Below are 17,731 nucleotides of genomic sequence, written 5' to 3'. Positions count from 1 at the left end.
CAAGGAGAACTGCCAAGAAGGAAATCTCGAGGGCTTACTTCTGCAGGATGGATCCCTTAATAACCAGCTCTTCATCCAAGTCTGCTTCATTAGCCATGAAGAGCAGCCTCTTTCCTGTGTTGTCCACTCCAATGAAGTCACGCTGCTCTACTAAATCATACAAAAGAGGAAAATCAAGTAAAGCCATTTACCCCATCTTCATTACTAAGTCAGGGGACAGGGTACCTAACTGTTCACATTGCTCATGGAACCAAATGAGAGATTGAGGTGAGAGAGGAGTTGTGATGACTGTCATGTAGCACATACCACAATGTTTAAAACACAAGCACTCAAAACACTTTTTATGTGTATTGCTCTAAAGGCTATTATCAGGTTAACTGGTAAAGTTTGAATAGATATGTGGATTAAAGTATTGTACCAATGAAATTTCCTATTTTAAGAGACTGTCCTTTGGTGGGAGTATTGGCAGGAATCAAGTGAATGTATTTAAGGCAAAGGAGAATCAGTCTCAACTTATTCTCAAATCATTCTGAAAAATAATTTTACATATAATATATTGCCTATGTTTATCATGTATACTGAATATATATTATAAAGAGAGAGAATGATGAACAAATGTTAGTAGTTTGGGGAATCTGAGTAAAGAATATTATTTGTACTATTCCTATAACCATTCTGTATTTGTAAATATGAAATAATTTCAAAAATAAAAAGTTAAGGGGAGGGTTGGGGGTGTAGATCAGTAGTAGAGTGCTAGCATGAAGGGGCCCTGGGTTTGAGCTCTAGCATTTAAAAAGGGTAGGGTGCAGTCAAGTAAGTAGATGACTCATAAACCTACTACATGGCACAACATACAGCAAGGAATTTTCTCTTTCAAATAATAACCTTAGGTCATAATGAAAATTGTGAAACTGAACAGACCGGGGATTGAACAGTACTAAGCCCTAAACCAGAGGTGATCTACCACTGAGTCACATCCCCAGCCCCCCACCTTTTTAAAAAATTTTGAGACAGGATTTTGCTAAATTGCCCAGGATGGCCTTGAATTTGTGAACTTCCAGCCTCACACTCCTAAAGAGCTGGGATTACAGGCCATGCCTTGTTAGATAGTAAATACAAAAATTGTGTGTGTGTGTGTATGTTGGGGGGCGGTGCTGGGGATCGACCTCAGGACCTTGTGCATGTGAGGCAAGCATTCTATCAACTAAGCTATATCCCCAGCCCCCAAATAAAATATTTAAGTTAAAAGAATTACCAGCCATGGTGGCACACACCTGTAATCCCAACGTTTAAGAGGCTGAGGCAGAAGGATCATGAGTTCAAAGTCAGCCTCAGCAACTTAGTGAGGCCCAAAGCAACTTAGCGAGACCTGTCTCTAAATAAAATATAAAAAAGGCTGGGGATGTGGTTCAGGGGTTGAGCCCCCTGGATTCAATTACTGGTTCAAGAAAAGGGAAAAAAAAAGTTAAACAAAATACATGCTCTCATTTGATCCTCAAAATAAACAAAGCAATGCTTTAACATTTTTTTTTTTTTTTTTTTACAAAGTAGAAATTGAAAATTAAGTTCTAGGAAAGATGTTATCTATAAAGATGAATTTGCTTTTTTAAAAAATTCATTTATTTACTTGTTCTAGTTAGTTATACATGACAACAGAATGCATTTCGATTCATAGTACACAAATGGAGCACAGTTTTTCATGTCTCTGGTTGTACATGAAGTAGAGTCACACCATTTGTGTCCTCATACCCCTACCTAGGGTAACAATGTCTATTTCATTCCACTATCTTTTCTACCTCCATGCCCCCTTCCTTTCCCCTCTGTCCCTTATCTGCCTTTTTTTTCCTTAAATTTTTTTAGTTGTAAATGGATCTTTTTTCATTATTTACTTATTTGTTTATATGTGGTGCTGAGGATTGAACCCAGAGCCTCATGCAAGCCAGGCAAGTGCTCTACCACTGAGCCTTTTATTGATAGAAAATGGCTACTATACAATTGAACAGGCTTCACTGTTGACTGTAGCTGCCTGTATATCTAGAACCAAATATATTTTTCAATTGCATCATGTTTGGCTCAGGTGAGTAAAAGCATTAAGACCATCAATCAGCTGGGTGTGGTAATCTTAGTAACTAAGGAGGCTGGAGGATCCCAAGTTTGAGGTCAGCCTCAGTAACTTTGCAGATCCTAAGCAACTTAGTGAGACCCTAACTCAAAATAAAAAATAAAAAGGGCTGAGGATGTAGCTCAAGTGTCCCTGGGTTAAATTCCTAGTACCAAACAAAAACAAAAACAAAACTATCAATCAAATGTACCTGTTCATCTTATTATACAAAGGAAGAAGAACACATACTGCCAATTTCAAGCTCACTTTACAGAGAGTTCCAAATGCCACACAGCAGCTTTGACATATGTCAATTTATCCATTACATGGAAACTTAAGAATATGACAAAGGCTGTAAAGGTCTGATTAATAGCAGTCACAGGTTGGAGTTGTAGCTCAGTGGTGGAATGCATGTGTGAGGCCTGGGTTTGATTCTCAGCACCACATATAAATAAATAAAATAAAGGTCCATCAAGAACTAAAAAATAAATAAATAAATAGAGCCAGTCACTTAGAAACAGAGAGATTATTTTGGATATAAACTGGAGTACTTATTCTACACAAGTCCTTAGGCTCACAAAACTCTTTGAATTACTCAATGTCTTGGGAGCAATAATTTCTAGCCAGCCAATTTTTCAGCTACATTGCACTTCAGTCACAATTCTCTCCCTCCCACACCCTGCTCCTCATATTGCTGCTTTGTGGTTACCATAATAACTGGGACCTCAGAATATGATAATGATAGAAACTTGAGAGTCTTCTTTCTATTTTGCTTTACCAAAGTGAATTCCACTTTGGGAGCACAGCAAGTAATTTGAAAATGTCCATCCTAAGAAGATGACTACACAAATAAGGCTAAGATAGATGATGAAACTATGAACTTCCATTTTTTTTTTTTTTTAAAGAGAGAGGGGGAGAGAGAGAATTTTAATATTCATTTTTTAGTTATCGGCGGACACAACATCCTTGTTGGTATGTGGTGCTGAGAATCGAACCCAGGCCGCACGCATGCCAGGTGAGCGCGCTACCGCTTGAGCCACATCCCCAGCCCTGAACTTCCATTTTTTAAGAATTAAAAAATCTGACATATTCAGCTATTCACACCTTTTTTCCTAGATGATTTTTACTTCTTTGACACTAAACCAAAAATGAACAAATCAAAACTAATAGTATAAATTGTAGATTTTAAAAGGTCACTAACTTGTTATAGCTTCTTCTCTTCAGAGGTAAGATTAGTTCTGTATCCTTTACATCTGGGCTGACCTAGGAATTAACTAACAAACTGATGTAGTATGTGTTCTGAATTTAGGTCTCTAGAGACCTTGTAACTTCTACTTCCATTCTCTTAGAACCTGCTGTTGCTACCATGTTGAACAAGCCAGGGTTAGCCTCTTGTATGATAAGAGACTACATGGAAAGAAAAACCCATCTCTCATAGCTGAGCCCTAGTCATATTACTGAGTCTAGGTGTGGTAGGTAGACTGTGAGAAGTACTTATAAGCGGCAGCAGTAGCAGTAGCAGCAACAGCAGCAGCAGCAGCAGCAACAGCATTTTCTTCCTAATATGAGTACTACAGGCACTTCAAAGCCTACACAGACATTTAGAGAAAATGGCAGGGACTGATATTGAAGCAATGTTTTCAAGGCTCCTTACAAGAAGGATAAGAAGCTAGACGTGGCTGCACATACCTGTCATCTCAGCTACTCAGAAGACTGAGGCAAAAGGATCACAAATTCAATGTAGCCTGGGCAATACAGTAAGATCCTGTCTCAAAAAGAAAGAAGGATAAGAAAAAGTTTGGCAGTGCTAATGGCCATGAAGAAAAAGATGCAAAAAGAGGGAAAAACCAAGTTGTAGTCTTGAAAGAAAAAGAAGCAAAGTAAGGAATGGAAGCAAAGTAGAGCTGGAGAAAGGAAAAGCAAAAGCCTGGAAAGGAAGTAAAGTAGCAAAAAAGAAAGGAACCCTTTAAGAAGTTGAAATTAGCCAGGCACAATGGTGTAGCCTCTAATTCCAGTAACTAAGGAGGCTGAGGCAGAAGGTTAGGGGCCGCACTGGCAACTAAATGAGACCCTGTCTCAAAATATAATGGGGCTGGGGATGTGGCTCAAGTGGTAGCACGCTTATCTGGCATGCGTGCGGCCCGGGTTTGATCCTCAGCACCACATACCAACAAAGATGTTGTGTCTGCCGATAACTAAAAATAAATAAATAAATAAAAATAAATAAAATATAAGAAGGCTGGAAATATAGTTCAGTGGTAGAGTACCTCTGGGTTCAACTTCCAGTTTAAAAAAAAAAAAAGTTAAACTCATAGATGATGAAGCCATTACAAATTCCCTATTCTGTATAAAAATTTAACAGTGCCAGCTGAGGAAAGACTGGGTTGCCTCAACATCAAATTCAACAGATGATGTTCCTGAAACAAAAGACCATTCAGAAAAGAGCTCTGTAAGGGAACCTATTGATAATCTAACTCCAGAGGAAAAGATTCAAGGACAGTTTTCTGCAGGCAGCTTGCAGAGAATTCAACGGAGGAAGGTGGAAGAGTTTCTCTAGAGCAGGAAAGGTTTGAGATGTGAGGATGATTTCTGATCTTTCTGATCGAAATTCAAGATGCTCCAAAGGAATTGCATATGTAGAGTTTGCTGATGTTAGCTCAATGCCTCTAGTAATAGGATTAACTAACCTGAGTTTTAGGAGTGCCAATCATAATACAGGCATCACAGGCAGAAAAAAAAAAAACACAAAAAACACAGCAATGGCCAACAACTTACAAAAGGGAAATATTGGACCTAAAGAGCTTTATTACCTTTAAAGGCTCACTATCTTTAAACATAACTGACAATGTGCTTTGGTCGATCTTAAGCCTTTTAGACATGATGGACAGTGAAATACATCAATCTAAATAATTTTCTGACCTAAAATATGCCAGGAAAGCTTTGAAACAACTTATGGATTAGATCTAGCAGGAGGGCCAATGAAAGTTGTTCATGTCAATAAATATGCTTCTAATGCTAGTTCGTTTCTGGTCAGTGATGAACATGAGAGGCCTAGAATTGACTTGGGAAAAATGGGTCAACATCAAATTAATGGCAAGATGTGTAGAGGGTACAGGTTTGCATATTCCACCAGCAGCACAGCAAGCTCTACAAATGAGTATACACACACACATATATATATAGTAATATGTTTATATTAATCCTGTCCTCCTCAGTATTCACATCCACAAATTGTCAGAAAAAAAGTGGCAAGGGGAGAAAGGAGACTCCTGAACCATATATTTTTTAGTCATTCTCCTGAAAGTCTGTAAGAGCAGCATTTGGAAAACTTGGACTTAGGGGCTCTAGACTATGAAGCAGGATCTGGAAACAGTAGACTGTTGGCTATCCTGGCACACAACAGCAATCAAGAGGCTGATCAAATATACAGTCTGAGAAATTCAGGATTTTTTCCTCCTTTTGGTGGTTGCTGGGGATTGAACATCAGGGTCTTACACAGGCTAGGAAAGCACTCTACCACTGAGCTACATTCCTAGCCCTTGGAATTCTTTTAAGAAATGCTTATCATAACAAAATAAGCCAATCTCAAAGAACCAAAGGCCAAATGATTTCTCTGATACATGGATGCTAATTCATAATTAGGGGTGGGGGGAAGATTAGAGGTACTTTGAATTAGACAAAAGGGAGTGGAGGGAGGGGAAGGGGTATGGGGGTTGGAATAACAGTAGAATGAATTGGACATTATTACCATATGTGCATATATAATTACATGACCTTGTAACTACACCATGTACAACCAGAAGAATGAGAAGTTGTACTCCATTTATGTATGATGTGTCCAAATGCATTCTACTGTCATGTATAACTAATTAGAACAAAATTTTAAAAATTAAAAAAATGCTTATCATTGAAATGCAAAGCATTTAACAGAAGGAATTTAAAATTCAGTTATTTAGGTGAACCTTAGCACTGAAAGGTAACAAAATGTAAATAACAAGGAGTTCAAAATTTCGTATTAAAAATGAAAAACCTTGGACTGGGTTGTGGCTTAATGGCAGAGCGCTTGGCTAGTATGTGTGAGGCACTAGTTTCAATTCTCCGTACCACATATAAATAAATAAAATAAAGGTCCATCGATAACTAAAAAACTACGAAAGATCTATTTAAATTTTTTTTGTTATAATTGCACAGAAAGCCTTTGTTTATTTTCAAATATTTTAGTTGTTGGTGAACACAATAACCTTTATTTTATTTTTACATGGTGCTGAGGATTGAACCTAGTGTCTCAAGCGTGCTAGACGAGCGCTCTACCACTGAGCCACAACCCAGCCCTTATTTGTTTATTTTTATGTGGTGCTAAGCATTGAACCCAGTGCCTCATATTTGCTAAGCAAGCCCTCTGCACTGAGCTATAGACTCAACTCCTAAAAATGAAAAATCTTACCTGGGTAAAGTTTTGTTTGGGCAGTGCTGAGACTAAACTGAGGGTCACTTTAATAAGATAACATAAAATACAATACTTCAAAAAGTATTAGGAATGAAATTCAAACTCTTTGGTCTGATCCCTGGATCCTCTCCAGTCCCATCTGTTTCCCTACTATCCCATATTCACATTCCAGCTATATCAAGTGACCAGAATATATCACACTTTTTTAAAAAGTTAAGGGAACCAGCTTAAAGGAACTTCCAATAGCTAAACTATAAAGGATGGATAGATAGATAATAATTAAAGTCAAATACAATTAAAATGATACATAGGAGATAAAACCTAATGTAAAATGTACTGAAAAGTTCTAATGCCAAGAAGAGTAACTCTAATTAAAGTCACTTCATTTTTAAAATTGAGTGTATAAAGGAGTACTGATAAGCAAAAGTCATTAAAATATAATATCTGTTTATAAAATCTGATTGGATAGTTGTTTCTATCTCTGTAAGTAGAAAAGGATGAATACAGGGAATTGTGAATAAGCAAACCAGATTTTGCAAAAGTAGAAACCATATCAAGAATAAAAGGACTGATCAGCACGAGCATTATTACATAATAATAAGGTAGAAAAATTAAATAACAATTGGAGCTGGGAATGTAGCTGAGAGGTAGCGCACTTTCCCTGTATGCTTGAGGTTCTAGGTTTGATCCTCAGTATTACAAGAACAAAAAAAAATCACTGTCGGGGCTGGAGTTGTAGCTCAGTGGTAGAGTGCTTGCCTTGTACACGTGAGGCACTGTTGTTCGATTCCCAGCACCACATATAAATAAGCAAATAAAATAAAGGACCATCAACAACTAAAAATATATTTAAAAAAAATTACTGTCAAAAGTATCCAACAATTAATCTGTGCCAGTGATCACCTAAACACAAAAATCAATTAGCAATAAATTTAATTGTTACAGTCCAAAATTTATAGGGCTGGAGATATAGCTCAGTGATAGAGCACTTGACTAGTATGCACAAGGCCCTGGAATCAATCTCCAGTACAACAAAAACAAAACAAACAAAATTATAAGTTATCCAAATCCCCTAAAAAGGAGAACCAAAGATACAAACTAGATTATGCAACTTCTCAGAATGAACGTTATAAGTGGCTCTATTAATAACACTAAAATATTAATAAATCATACACAGATTCTAATAATTAGACTATGCCAATATAGAACAGCAGAATAATAGGTTACATAATACTGGCTAAGCAAAATCTAAAGAATATATCATTTTAGGGAAAACTCCAAGGAAAAAACACATCATTACAGGAAAAACTAAAACTCAAAAAAAGTGTGGTCAGGCATGGTGGCACGCTCCTGTAATCCCAGCGGCTCAGGAGACTGAGGCAGGAGGATCACAAGTTCAAAGCCAGCCTCAGCAATGGTGAGGCACTAAGCAACTCAGTGGTTTAGTGTCCCTGAGTTCTATCCCCAGTACCAAAAAAAAAAAAAAAAAAAGATTACTATAGCTCTATAAAGAGTAAAAACAAAAACAGCTCTATGAAGATTAAAAACAAAAATAAGAGGTACGGATATAGCTCAGTGATAGAATGCTTGCCTAGCATGAATGGGGCCCTGGGTTTAATCCCTAGCACCACAAACAAACAAACAAACAAACAAAGTACTACTGGAATACTAGAAGATAAGTGTGACTAATAAGTACCATGTTTACTGGCTAACGTGGGGCGATTAAAGTAGTTAAAAGAAACATTAAATTTGTAATAGCAATTTTAATCCTTAAAGGTATCTAATAAATCTATAATCAAAGTTTAAACATTTTGTTTAATGTGATTTTATTTATTTATTTTTTCTTAGAGAGAGAGAGAGAATTTTTTTTTTTTTAATGTTTATTTTTTAATTTTCGGCAGACACAACATCTTTGTTTTTGTATATGGTGCTGAGGATCGAACCTGGGCTGCACGCATGCCAGGCGAGCGTGCTACCGCTTGAGCCACATCCCCAGCCCCTTAATGTGATTTTAAATTGGATTTTTTGTTTCTTATGTACAGTTAGTCCTCTGTATCCAAAAGTTCCATATATAGTATTCAACAAACCACAGACGAAATATTTTTGGGAAAAAAATTATGTCTTTACTGAACATGTACAAACTTTTTCCCTTGTAATTACCCTCTTAAAAAGTACCATATAACAACTATTTACACAGCATTTACAGTGTCTCAGATATTACAGGTAATATAAAGATGGTTTAAAGTATATGGGAGATGTATATAGATTATATGCACATACTATACCATTTTATGTTAGGGAATGAGCATTCAGATTTTGGTATTGGTGAATGCACATGCTTGTATCCATGTGTCCTAGAACCAATCTCCCACAAATACTGAGGGATATTTGCATATGCATTCAACCATGTAACCCTTAAATAGAATGCAAATAGTTGTAAATGCTCCTCTGCACGTGCAAAAGGACATTGTAGAATCTAATTAACATTTACACGCATTTTCTTTCTTTTATTTATTTTTAAATTTGTTCTTTTTAGATATACATAACAGTATTTTTTTAAGAGAAGAGAGAGAATTTTTTAATATTAATTTTTCAGTTTTCAGTGGACACAACATCTTTATTTTATGTGGTTCTGAGAATCGAACCCAGCGCCCCGCACATGCCAGGCGAGTGCGTTACCGCTTGAGCCACATGCCCAGTCCATGACAGTGTATTTTTTAAAAATATTTTTAGTTGTAGATGGACACAGTACCTTTATTTATTTATATGTGGTGCTAAGGATTGAACCCAGTGCCTCACACATGCTAAGCAAGTGCTCTACCACTGAGCTACAACCCTAGCCCAGTAGAGTGTATTCTGACATATTATACATAATATATGGAGTATAACTTATTCTAATTAGGATACCATTCTTGTGGTTGTACATGATGTGGCATTTCACTGGTGGTGTATTCATATATGAACATAGGAAAGTTATTAAGTCGCAACTACATCTTGTTTAACTTTACATTATTTACTTCTAGCACATCATTTATGATGTATAGCAGTTTCCCAATAAATGTTTCTTAAATGAAAGCATGAATGATAATTATAAAACCCAGCAAACAAATCAAACTCCAATCTTACCTGTTTTTTTCTTTCCTTTTTGACCTGGAACGGGTTCTAAACTATCTTGGCCTTTTCTCATTAACATGGCAAGTGATGCATCATAAGCTCTGAACAGGTCCACGACCTCATGTAAGGCAACATCTGTTATCAGATCACAGCTCAGGACCAGCACATCTGTCTGTCAAATGAAGAAGGAAAAGTATATCACAAAGAACAATGGATCACACAAATCATCCTCAAACAAACTTTTAATGGCTTAGAAGCACAGAAACCAGACAATATTTTTGAACCTTTTTAAATAGCAAAACAAGTAAAATAAATGAGTTGTTCTGATAGAACTGTGTGGAGGAACATTTCTACTGTTCCCTTGCAAACCTTTCTGGGCAGTCCTGAGACACCTTTAGAATCCTGGACTCTAAGAAACACAGTCTGAAAAGTACCACAATGTCTGTTTCCATGACTTTGGGATAAATTATCTTTATAGAACAATCACTTTGCTATAGTACTAGGAAATACCAAGACGAATATAATGTAATGCCCCATTCTTTGGAAACTCAAATTCTAAGTTATAAAAAAGTACAATACAATATCAGGTATACAAAGCACCCATTTAATCTTATAACAATACCATACAAATAGTATTGTTAATATTAATAGTCTTTTTTTTTTAGATGAGGTCTTACTATGTTGCCCAGCTGGTCTCAAAATTTTGTGATCCTCCTGCCTTAGCCTCCCAAGTAGCTGGGATTATAGACATGTGCCACCATGCATGGGTAATCTCTATTTTTATATATAAATGTGAGGCCTACTACAATAGCACTTGGAACACAGTAGGCATTTAATAGTTGATCAACAAGAGGCTGGGGGTATATGTAGCTCAGTGATAGAGCCTGTGCTTACAGGCATGTGAGGAACGGGATTCAATTCCCAACACCAAAACAAACAAACACAAATAAAATTGATGAATGAATGAATAAGTCAATGAAGAAAAGATTTTCTCATAATGGTGGCAGGAGGGCCCAAGTTCAAAGTTAGCCTCAGCAATTTAGCGAGGCCCTAAGCAACTCAGTAAGACCCTGTCTCAAAATTAAAAAATAAATAAAAAACAGGCTGGGGAAGTGGCTCATTGATAAAAGCAATCCTGAGTTTAATCCCTAGTACACCCCTCAACAACAACAACAACAACTACAACACCTCAAAGAAAGATAGGTAAATATGAACAGAAGTGTTTTTCGTTCCTATGTTAACTTTCAATCAGAATTAATCAAATAATAATACTATAAGGTAAGGAGTTTCCAATCATTAGAAGTACTCAAGAAAAAACAAGATTCTTGTAATGATTAATTTATCTAATATTTATTGAGCAATTACTCTATGCCTACTAGATCTTATTATGGAGCTTGGAGGAAACTGGGACTAGGAAGTTTCAAATATGAGTGGCTAACCAAGGCTATTTAATTTATTTTAAACCAATTTATAACTATACATTCTGCCATTATATATGTTTATCATAAATGCAGAAAACAGAAGTTCCAAAACAATCAAGTAGAAGACAAATTCCTTAAATTGTAATTTAAATCAACTACACCAATGTTTCTCAATAGTAAACCTATAGTTTCCCAAAGTGTCTGATTCCTGGTTCCCACAGCCCTTCCTGAGTCCACCAAGGCAGCTCTTCTTTTCATCTTTTAGGTTTCTATAGAAACACTGGCTTTGAAAATTGTTTATGTGACTTTAAAAAAGTCGGAAAAACACTAAATTATTCCACTCAAAGGAATAAAGAGATTATTTATATGGAATTTTTTTGTGATTTTAATTTTCCTAAAATTTTAACTTAAAATCAAGATTCCCTGCTTTGGGTGGGAAAATGAAGACTTCAACACATATCCCTCTCAACCCCCAAGACTGTGCTAGGAATGGAATTCAGTTGCACCCCTGGACCTAAGCTCATAGTCTTTGTATTTAGAAAGTGAGACTCAACCATCAGAATGCCTTGCCTTACTGCCTATTTCTGAAAATAGAATCCCTATAAATATCATATTTTCAGGAAAAAAATTTCTTAAAGTCTACAATTCATCATTCAGAACCACCAAGCATAAACAAATCAGATAACACATATGCAAGGTAAAAAAGAAACAGTGTGCAGAATCCCACTTCCAATAACACTTAGAAAAGCAGGGCATATTGGCCATTATGAAACAGATACATAAAATTATCACTACAATGGTACAGAACGTGCCCCTTTTCATCAAAATGAAAAGACCAGTTTCCTAAGGAAAAATCTCCTATTTTCCTATAATGACCAATTATTACAAGTTGTTCCATAATTAATTGAATTAAGTGTACCTCAAAGTAAAGAAAATGGCTCTAATGCAATGTCTCTTAAGTGGTGACAATGCTGTCTTAGAGAATAAATGCTGTTGTTATTCAATATCTGCAGAAGTGTTTAAATCCGTCAGAACCATGAATGCCGAACAAGTTCTCATAATTGTGAACAGACTTGTAGGCTCATTTCTTTCTTTGCTTTTAAATGACTTTTTGCTCAACTGAATACAAAATCTCCAAGGATCACAAGGATCAGATCCCTCCCCTCAATGTCTGGTTGCCATCTGTTCTCAGAGTGAAAAGAAAGGCATTAGTCTGAAAGAGGAGGCCCAGGGATTGAGACACTGATGGTGCTCCATTAGCTCCTCTTCTGCCTTTGTCCCAGAGAATATGCTATACAAGAGTCACTGAGATTCCCATCCTATATGCAACCCCACCACTTCCAAAGGAAGGTCTTTGCTGTCTCATCAATGTACTTGTTTCCAAAGCTGGAAACGCTGGATCGAACAAACAAAATTCTAAAAGAAAAACAAAATCATCCTTATATCTTTATAATACCTTCTATCTGTACATTTTTATAGAAGTTATAATTGGAAAAAAAAGACTATTGCTTAGATCTTTATTCTAATAATACAAAGCCCATTCTAGAAATGCAAATGCCCTCTACTAACTGGAGCCCAGAGACACAAAATGAAAAAGTGATAAGATCCAGAAGTATTTTTGATCATGTGTGACCACAGCCATGAATAAACATGGACTGTCTGGACTATGAAGTAATTGTGTATCTGAAATGCAATCAATCTCAATGTTCTCTGAATGTGCCAACCCTCAGCTGCTTTGTGTTTAAAGGAAACAGTTCTTTTCTAACACCAACAGCCAGTCTCTTCTGCAGAAACGAACTAGAATCTCTGAAGATCTCCCTACTCAATATTCCAACAATCCTCATTATGCTTTATTCTAAAACTGTGAGAGAAGTCAGGGCATTGTTAAGGGCAAAAGACACAGCTCTGCATGATAACAAATATGCACTATTGACAGTGCAGAAACATACAAGGTCTTCAAGGGAAGGCAGCACTTTAGCTATTTAGGGAGAAATCAAGACACCCAGGAATTCAAAAAACAAACTGTTGCCAGTTAGTTTTGACTAAAGCAAACAAATTAAGCTCAGAAAATCCAATTACCAAGTCATGGCAAAGCCCAGAAATCTCTCATTACAAGAACATTTTCCATCAAGCCAAAACCACTGAGTAAAACTACAGGGGAAAAAATGCTAAATCAGAAAACCGGATGTGTGTGTGTGGTGGTAGTTGGGGGCAGTGAGGAGAGCTACTGGGAATAGCCTCTTTTCTTTTCCTGGCAGCTGTTCCATGACAGATTGTTATAAATAACACAATCTGGCAAACAATTTCCTACAGCAAGGAAAAAGAAAAACACACTCCACTGGGGAGTGGGGGGCGGGGGACACCCATCAGGGCATGGTAAACTACCATGCTTTTACCCACCCAGCACTTTCACAAACAATGGATATGGTCCAAATGACCACCTTCCACTCTGCCCCAGCCCATATGGAACAAATGAATTCAGCTACTTGGTGTGACTACAAATGGTCACAATTTACATTTTCCTATGTAGTCTAACCCAATCCAATCCTCAAAAGCAGTTTGTGTGCTTTAGTAAACTTCAACAGTTAATTTAGATTTGGTTAAAAATGATTAGAAAAGTTCCCAATCTGTAGTCCTCAAACTGCACAGCAAAGAAGGTGCCCCTTTGTTTGCACTGAGGTTGGGGTCACAGGTGCAGGGAGGAAGGACCAACTCAGTCTGTAAGTAAGAAATTTGACAATCTTTAGGCTCAAGCCGAATGCTCTCCTTGTGTTTCTTAGCTAAATCATAGAACCACTACCATCCAGGATTAAAGTTGGCTTTGAGGGTATGGACAGTGACGTGCTAGATTTATAGTTTTAAAATAGAAGCTCAATATTTATAGTTCTTTCATCTTCCAAAGGAAGTTTCCCACTTCAGGTTAAGTAAAAATTCTATTTCTTTGTAGTAGAATTCTACTCATCTTTCCAGTGTGAAGCTAAAAAAGAAGTAACTGAGAATATGTTAGTTAAAAACAGGTTCTCTAACACTAAAAACACTAGTCATTTCACTTCAGGATTTAGATATATACAATATAATTTGTATCCAAATTGCATGATTTCAAATGTCTTGAAATAGAGAAAAAACAAAAGCCTTTTTTGTTTTTGTTCTCTGAAATCAGACCTTTACTAAAATATATTAAATTTTATTTTATTTGTTTTTGAAAACAGGGTCTCAGTGTTGCTCTGCTGGTCTTGAATTCATATACTCTTGAGTAGCTGGGATTATGAGCACACCACCAAGCATGGCTAAACAGAATTTATATTTAAAATTTTGATATTTTTTCTTTGGTAAGTGACAAATGTCTCGTAGGATAAAAATACTGTTACCCTCTAAGTCTAGGGAGAAAAAAGAATAAAAAAACATTACAAGACCATAGAACATGCTCTTATAATTACATTACATATTTTCTGCTTAAATTTGAATTTTATCCTGGAGCATGACATAGAAATATTGTCCAGTTTACTCAGATACCATGAAGGTTAGAAGATTAGAGGAGGATGGTTGGGGGCTGTGATTATGAGGACTTTATCACAATGAGAAAAAGACAGCTATTTAGTTAAATAAAGTAAAATAAAATAAAATCAGAGTTTAATCATCCCAAAAAGGCAACTTCTAAAATTTGTTTCTTTTCTTATTAATTCCACATGGGATCTAGTGTAAGTAAAGCCTTCTTCAGGCCTCAGTTTCCTTGCCTACAAGAGGAGAGGGCTACGTCATCTCTGAAGTCTTTATGGTATAAAATTATATTATTACAAGAATCAATGTATTCTCAGTTCTTTATCTAGAGCTATGCTCTGGGTTAAAGAGGCAATAATGAAGGTGACCTTTAGGTTTTGAATTTCTCATCCAATTCCATGTATCATGAAAGATTCAATCATTTTAATTTTGATGCTTGGCAGTTTAATCAAGTTTGAAATTTTTTCTTTTTGCAATAGTAGGGATTGAACTCAATAGCATTTTATCACTGAGCTACACCCGCATCCCTTTTTATATTTTATTTCGGAGACAGGATCTTGCTGAGTTGCCCAGGCTGGCCTCAAACTTGTGATCCTCCTGCCATAGTCTCCCAAACAGTTGGGATTGTAGGTGTGTACCCCACAATGCCCATTTTAAGCTTGTATTCTTTTTTTTTTTTTTTTTTACTTTGTCAATGGGTTTTTAAATTTTATTTATATGTGGTGCTGAGAATTGAACCCAGTGACTCATACATACTAGGCAAGCACTCTACCACTGAGCTACAACCCCAGCCCTAAGCTTGTATTTTTTAAAAATTAATAATCCAGGCATGGCATATACAGTGATTCTGAGATACTCAGATAAGTCTGGTAAAAAAAACAAAAACAAAAACAAAACCATAACCAGTTAACTATCTTGGTTAAAAAGAAAGCTACTGGGCTGGGGCTGTAGCTCAGTGGCAGAGTACTTGCCTAGCACGTGCAAGGCCCTGGGTTGATCCTCAGCATCACTTAAAAATAAATAAAATAAAGATATTGTGTCCAACTACAACTAAAAAATAAATATTTTTTAAAAAGAGAGAAAGCTACTACTCAAGTTCATTCATTAAAGACTGTGCCTTTGAAAACTTTTCCAGCAACAGCCTGAGTTATCATACTTTTATTAGAGTTCTAATTCATAGATTTCAGTTTGGAACCAATGACTACACTGTATCTCCTCTATCAGCTCCTCTGTTCCCTAAGGCTTTGTTGTTTTTAGGTTGAGGGCAAAAACAACTAAACTTGCAGGACAGTACAGTGGTGCAGGCCTGTAATCCCAGCGATTGAGGAGGCTGAGGCAGGAGGATCATAAATTCAAGGACTGCCTCTGCAACCTTAGTGAGATCCTGTCTCAAAATAAAAGAATAAAAAAGAGCTGGGGATGTAGATCAGTGGTAAAGTATCTATGGGTTCAATCCTAACCCCCACACCCTCCAAAAATGAACTTTAAACCAGACAGCAATTTACTATTTATAGAGCTCATACACATATTGTTGTTTAATTCTCATAACCTATATCAGTTTTACATATACACATACACAAAAAACAACGGCTCAAAAACACTATGTGATCTGCCCCTCTGCCATCACCTTGCCTCCAAAACCAAACCAAACCAAACCAAACAAAAAAACTAAAAATAAAAAAGCACAGCTTGCAAGGCATGGTGGCTTACACTTATAAATCCCAGCCAGTAGGGAGGCTAAGGCAGGGGAATTGTAAATTGAGGGTCAATCTAAGCGACTTAGCCAGACTTTCAGCAATTTAGTGAGACCCTGTCTCAAAATAAAAAATGAAAAGGGCTGAGGAAATAACTCAGCAGTAAAGTGCTCCTGGGTTCAATCTCCAATACCAAAAACAAACAAAAAGAGCACAGCTAATAACAGTAGTGCTAAATGAATCTAGGCTCTCTTTAAAAGCACTCATCATGAAATCTGGTCAAGCATCTTTTGTTTAAAAACCAAATTATATCTGATGAAAAACTAGAAGACATGCTGTATTTCAGAGTAACTGTTAAGTACTATGTGAATGAAATACTTTTATTGAAATTAATAAATCTCTTGTAATGATGGCATCCAGATCATAAAATGTAACAACATCACTGTGACTTGCACTTTTCAAATCACTCTTTGGAACAACACATTTTGAAAAAGACTGATAAGAGAGACAGAAGAGGTTACAAGGCAGGGCTGGGGATAGAGCTCAGTTGGCAGAGTGCTTGACTCACATGCACAAAGCACTGGGTTTGATCCCTAGCATCAAAAAAAACAAACAAAACAAACAAACAAACAAAAAAAAAAAACAGGTTACAAAGATGCTGAAGAGTCTGTGAATCATAGGAACCAGGGCTACTTAGCAGAAAAGAAGAACCTGGAGACCCAGTAACTGAAAGACTGCCACAGGGATAGAAAAATAATGAATTTTTTGATTGCTCAAGGATAGTATATGATCAAAAAGTAGAATTTAAGAGGCAGACTAATCAATTCAGCATTAGAAAAAACTTTCTAATACTTTGAACCTCATAAGAAATCCTGTCAGCCTAATGGAGGTTTTCAAATATAACCTAGTATAATCTCCATGGGAAATATTCGAGATTTTTTTTTCTTCTGTCTTTCAGAGCTGGGAATAGTACTTGGGACCTTGCATATACTAGGCAAGTGTTATACCACTTAGCTATATCCCTAACCCCTCATGGGAAATATTTGAGAATAGATTCTTGTGCAAGGTATAATTCTATCTGATGTCTTTTTTTAGATATTTTCTAACTCTATGAACCTGAGAGTCTACCGCTCTTGATTTTAACATACCGCTCTTGATTTTAAAATAACTGTTTAGGACATTTACTCTGTCCTTCATGCTCTTCCCTAACCAAATGGCCTAAAGGTAAAGCAGATATCCTCTTTGCTTCTCATTATCATTTCAGATCTTCTCTCTTTTCTACTACCTCAGCTCATTTGAAATGCATAACAACAGGTGATAATACCTATTCCTTCTAGTTGCAATCAGCTTCTGAGCTTCCTGTCACACCCTCTCCTTCATTAGAGGTTTTCTTTTTAAATTCATTTATTTATTCTAATTTGTTATACCTGACAGCAGAATGCATTTCAATTCATAG

At 36.4% G+C, this 17,731-nt stretch overlaps 1 protein-coding gene and 1 pseudogene across 4 annotated transcripts in view; one reads left to right on the top strand and one right to left on the bottom strand.

Moving 5' to 3' along the window:
* Positions 1-17,731, bottom strand: part of Eif2b3 (eukaryotic translation initiation factor 2B subunit gamma) — a 105,625-nt gene that overhangs the window by 61,036 nt on the left and 26,858 nt on the right. For 2 of the 4 annotated variants that reach the window (XM_076860563.1, XM_076860562.1), the window contains exons 4-5: positions 9,675-9,834; positions 39-150 (exon numbers count right to left, since the gene is read on the bottom strand). In XM_076860563.1, the coding sequence (XP_076716678.1) occupies positions 39-150; positions 9,675-9,834 (272 nt within the window). Of the gene's footprint in view, positions 1-38; positions 151-9,674; positions 9,835-17,731 lie in introns of those variants that run through there. The other 2 variants (XM_076860565.1, XM_076860567.1) reach the window with 2 other exon arrangements.
* Positions 4,420-8,594, top strand: LOC143403440 (RNA-binding protein 39 pseudogene; annotated as a pseudogene).

This window comes from Callospermophilus lateralis, chromosome 7 (assembly GCF_048772815.1).
Source record: "Callospermophilus lateralis isolate mCalLat2 chromosome 7, mCalLat2.hap1, whole genome shotgun sequence".
NCBI classification, from domain to species: Eukaryota; Metazoa; Chordata; class Mammalia; order Rodentia; family Sciuridae; genus Callospermophilus; species Callospermophilus lateralis.
Note: the sequence above shows the minus strand (reverse complement) of the source record. Positions and strands in the feature narration are given on the sequence as shown.